The following is a 5489-nucleotide window of genomic DNA, read 5'->3' on the forward strand; positions in this document are numbered from 1 at the left end:
ATTCCTTGATTATCCTGTTTTACTGTGTCGCTTGCATTATTTCATTGCAATATCGTTTTAAATCTTTTAACCTTATCTGACCCCCTTTTTATGCTTCTATTGAGCCGAGGGTCTCTCGGAAACAGTCATCCTACCTTGGTAGGAGTAAGGTCTGCGTACATTATACCCTCCCCAGACCCCAAGATGTGGGATTTCACTGGGCTGTTGTTGTTGTTGTAGTAGTTTAGTTTTATAGTCTTAAGATTTTGTATCATTCTTGTTTTTCTCTTCTTGCGTACTCCTAATACTTTATAGAATTGGATTATTGTCAAAAATACTTTATAGAATTGGATTTCCAAAATAAAGTATAATATTAAAGAAACAATGAGATAAAATATAACTTTTTAGAAAAATTACTAAATGAGAAAACAGTGCTTTTAGATTATTGAAGCAAATCTATGACACATAATCTATTTTTCTATGTAAATAGTTGTTATTTTTATATTACATCTTAATTTCAAGAAAACTAAATAGACAACTCCAAACAAATGACTATTCGTTCAAAAGACTTAGTACTACTTCAAAGCAGATTGAATAACTCCATTATTTCTCAAAGTGAAAGACAGAGAAGTAAAAGTTATTAATTTGTTTATTCTTGTAGGTCGTTTGTTTTAAAAAGGAATTCTTAATTAGGCTCCTTTTCTAATACATTCTAAGGGAATTGTAAGAGTACAAATAGTACTCTTATGTGATAATATATTAGATTTTGCAAAAAATTGATAATATGTGCATTATACTTGCCGGTAGAATCCATGAAGACTTATATTCTTTTGATAAATACATTAAGATAGGCAAAAATACTCCCCAAAAGAATAACATCTCCAAGACGAACCTAATTACATATACTGCCTCCATTGAAATAATTAAAAGATTCAACTATGAATGCATCTAGAAATACATATATGTAATTTTTTGGTTAAATTGTACTAGAAGTATCACAAATTTAACAAAAAAGGATGTTTCATACGTATCCAGGAATACATAAACTTTCCAAGCACAAATTTATGAAAATAAAGTGATAAGATATATATCAGGGACGCATCCACGAATTCTTGACCTTTATGGATGTCATTGAATACTCTAAAATAGTTCATGTGAACTGTAGTAACATCCTCAAAAAGATAAATGGTCAAAATATGTTTAATGTAAGTTTTCATGGAAATCAAAGACCTGATTATAACTTCCCTTTTTCAACACATGGTGTTTTTTTTTCTGCACCATAAAATGAGAAATCAATAGTTCAATGGTCATGAGGAAGATAAAAAAGAGGAAGCTCTAACCATTGATAGGTTACATCTTAAATTAAAAAAAAAAAAAAGTTCTTTGAAGCAGAAATGATTCCTCTAAACATGTCCAGTCACTAACTTCTACATTCCGGGTATAACCTTTGTCTTCATATGCCCAAAATTTCATATGCGTTCTCTGCTGATCCTCTCTATGTTTGAGTATGAGCAGAAAAAAATATAATGATGCCTCAGAAGAGTGACGTGTAATCCCTCCGTGATTTAGTATTCCAACTCTGCAAAGGATTAATTGCTCTCCGTTATTCTCCCGTTTTGTCATTCTTTATGTGTGGAATGACTCTTTACTATCCTCATTTACAACAACTATTCATTATCTTCATAATTCTTCATAGTCTTTATTGGTATTAATATTACAGTTACATGTAAACATTAAATTTTATTGTAACTACATATATATATGATTTTTTTTTTATCAGAAAAATTAGGTAAAAAGCAAAAAAAATGAGAAAAAGGATAAATCGGAATGGTGGCCATAGAGAGGTGTCACATCACATTGTCTATGCCTAGCTTTATATTATATATAAATAGATAGATATAGATATAGATACTAACTTCCATGCTAGATTTAATAAGGGCTTTTTGTGTAAAAGCATAATTAAATAACCTTCTAACGAAGAAGTAAGCATGATAAGACGTAAGAATAGTGTCCTTAATGGTTGTTTTTACTGCAGATGATTTACTGAAACAGTGGCTACTGCAACTGGCTATCCAGAATGTGCAATTCCCAACTAGTGGTTAAATTATCTTAGCAGAGAGGAACAGTATTGGCTAATTTGCCGAAGAATGGTATAATGACAACTTTGTTGAGTTTGTTGTATGGTGCAAAAGTTACACAGATACAGTATTGTTATCATTTACTCCTACAATCCATGGCATGTCATGTTGTGTGCTGGGAATTGGAGAGCATGCAGTAACAGAGATGTGAGTCTTCTCTGTCATACAAGCTCTTTTATTTGTTCCACCAGCCATACTGCTTAATTAAGACATTGACTAGCTGTAGGATGTAATAGTTGAGATCAGCAATGATGCAAGCCGAGCTTCATCAAAGCTTTCTACACAAAGCCAAGCTAAGGAGCTTGAGGACCTTCGAGGCTTATGCGTGAGGATGGAGTATTGGGAACGATCTTTGGGGGCATTTGAGGGATTCAACCTACTTGAAGACAAAGAAGCTGACGTAGTTGAAAGAGAGAAGCATGGGATCGGATAAGCGATGGTCAAGGGTGGAATAGAGAAGACGATGGCTTTTATGCAAAGATGATATTCATTAAATAGAAGCCATCATCCACAACGAAGACCAAGGAAGACCTTTGTTTCATTAAAGGTATTTTTATAATAACTTTAGTCTTTTAGTGTTAGCCTAGCTTAGTATAAAAGTAGGGAGAATAACATATATATATACATAAGAATAGGGTATATTTATAAAATATAATGATACTTTTCAGTTTACAAACTATAACTATAGATTTCTTACAAAACATATACAAAAAGTTTCACCCAAGGCTTAAATTTTTCGCTCAATTTTTTGTGTATGAAATGTGTATGTTTCGCTCAAGGCTTAGAAATTATGCTCAAAACTTTTTGTATGAAAACTGTATGAAATATGTATATCTCAGTTAAGGCTTAAAACTTTCACTCAAAATTTTGTGTATGAAATTTTTATCAAATATGTATATCTCACTCAGGGCTTAGAATTCTCACATTTGTTTTTTACATAAAAATTGTACGAAAACGGTATGAAATATGTATATAATTGTGTAAATTTATATAAGTTCATGTTAGCTTTTTGGAAATTTAAAACAACTTCAATAACATTGTATTCAACATTCATACAATATTCATACGAATATAATTTAATACTACTACTACTACTACAACAACAACAACAACAACAACATAGAAAACTTAATATACAATTTTCCTCGGCATGCAATTATCATACAAATTTGAATCTCTGTATCATACGGATCCCCCTTTTCCCTATTCTCTGTATCATACAACTCCCCTTTTTACAATTCTTTGTTTAGCACAAATTTCCCCAGTTTTGCCGCTTCACACCAGTTGAAGAACACAGATCTAGAAAATTACAGATCTGAAAAAATACTAATTTGACAATTTTGTCAAATGATCTTCACTGCAAATTCTCACCAAATTCCTTCTGTCATTCCTTCGTCTCCACCAAATTCTCACCACATAAGGACTTTTCGCTGCAAATCTCTACTTCTTTATCAATTTCGTGCACAAACACATGGGATTTGCTGGAATTACCTTTTTTGTTCCGAGCAAAAACATCGGCAGTGTATATCACCTTGATCCTTTCCCGGAGCGACAAAGAAAAATTCACGTGGCCCATCTATTAAAATCACATCCCACGTTTGAAGGGAAGGATGTAGATCTGTAAGAAACAAAGAATAGGACAAAGGGGGAGGGGGCGAGGGTGAAAATCTGTATGATATGGAGAACAGGGAAAAGGGTGGGGATCTATATGAAACAAAGAATTAGAAAAAGGGTGAAAGGTGGGGATCTATTAATCAGAGAATAGGGAAAATGGGGAAGGGTGGGTTTTTGGATCTGTATGAAACAAAGAATTGGAAAAAGGGGGAAGGGCGAACAGGGAAAAGGGGGGAAGGACTGGTTTTTTATTTTTTCAAATCCGTTATGTTTTATAAATAAGGAAAAGTATCCTTATGTTTTGTAATATAGAGTCTTAATTAGTATTATTATCTAATTTTTCCATAAAAGTAACCTTATGTCATTTTAGAGTTAGCTTTTGATGAATGATAAATATTGTGTTGTTTTCTCTAGTGAGAGATTTGAGAGAAGCTTGGTGAATCTTTTTGTTGAACCTTAGCTTATTTGGAAAAAATGGTTGTTTAGGATTGCTTGCAATTCTCTCGAGGTCTTCTTAATAGGTTTAGGTGCTTGTCTATGATATTCAATTGGAGTCCATAGTTTAATATATTTTGGGTTGCTTTTGATTCCTTCTCTTATGTCTACTTTCTATCCTCTTACTTTATTGTTCTTAATTTCTTGTTTCCGTATATTGATATTGTATCAATTGGTATCAGAGCCTACATTAGGTTTGTTTCAACAAATCTAGTCTAGGGATTTGATTCTAAAAAAAAATGAAAATTCCTAAACCCTCAAATTTCTTGTTGATTTTGTTGTTTCTAGTGTTAGATTTGAGTTTCCTATGTGTTTTTAGAGTCCGATTCCAAAGTTTCAAGTCATATTGAGTCATCCACCATTGTTGGAGCTTGAAGAACTTGAAAGTGAGTCTAGTAGAACAAGGTGAAATTGAAGCTTGAAACCTATTGGGCTTTGTTCTCTTGGTTGAGGAGCCCTAGATCCGAAATTTGGGAGATTTTAGAGTTGTTTTGAGGGCGGTTGGAAATTTGAATATTCTTGGTGTTCTTGAGAATCTTCAAATCTTCACAAGGTCGAAGGAGCTAAAAGGGGTGTTTGATCCAAATAATTTTTGGATAAAGGTCAAAAAGTGTTTTTTTTACCCCCCCCCCCAAAAGAGCATATTCTAGGTTGTGTGGGCCAAAGAAGTTAACAAAAGTTTTTTTTTTTTTTTTTTAAAAAAAGAGGCCCACGTGTGCCACATGGCCTACCCACGTTATCAACCACGTGGACAGCCTTGCAAGGAGAGGAAATATTTAGAGCCTACTGGTTTTGGCCATGTCAACCTATGTGGCCCACGTAGCTCCCTCCAAGCCACCCACGTACTTGCCCAAACTCCACTGTTTTCACCCACGCTCCCTTACATGGGCCATCCAACCAGGATGTAGCCAAGACCCATTCACGCACCACCAAACCTTGGCCACGCACTCACCCCACCCGCATTTACCCTAAATTGAGCCCAAATTCAACCCACGTACGTAAACCAAACTAGCCTCCCACGTCCCTTCGAAAACCCCATCCACATGGGTCCAACCACTTGTGTGCCCATTTCGGCCCCTTTTTAGGGACATTTCATGCCATGAACAACACATATGTGAAGCCTCAACCCCTAATTCCACCCATATTTTCCTGAAATTGCATTGCAAATTTGTTCATCAATCCAGTTTTCATTTCATTTTCGTTTCTAAGTTTCGTTAGGTACTTGTTCTTTGATCTTCCAAGCTAATTAACACTAGTAATTGA

At 34.3% G+C, this 5489-nt stretch overlaps 1 protein-coding gene across 1 annotated transcript; it reads left to right on the plus strand.

Annotated features, from left to right (window-relative positions):
* Positions 1-2018: 2018 nt before the first annotated feature.
* Positions 2019-2754, plus strand: LOC132618911 (uncharacterized). The gene is made up of 2 exons (XM_060333905.1): positions 2019-2264; positions 2344-2754. Exons 1-2 carry the CDS (start codon positions 2160-2162, stop codon positions 2548-2550), a joined length of 312 nt encoding a protein of 103 aa, XP_060189888.1. The 5' UTR covers positions 2019-2159; the 3' UTR covers positions 2551-2754.
* The last annotated feature ends 2735 nt before the right edge of the window (positions 2755-5489 follow it).

The sequence above is a fragment of the Lycium barbarum genome, chromosome 11, assembly GCF_019175385.1.
Source record: "Lycium barbarum isolate Lr01 chromosome 11, ASM1917538v2, whole genome shotgun sequence".
NCBI classification, from domain to species: domain Eukaryota; kingdom Viridiplantae; phylum Streptophyta; class Magnoliopsida; order Solanales; family Solanaceae; genus Lycium; species Lycium barbarum.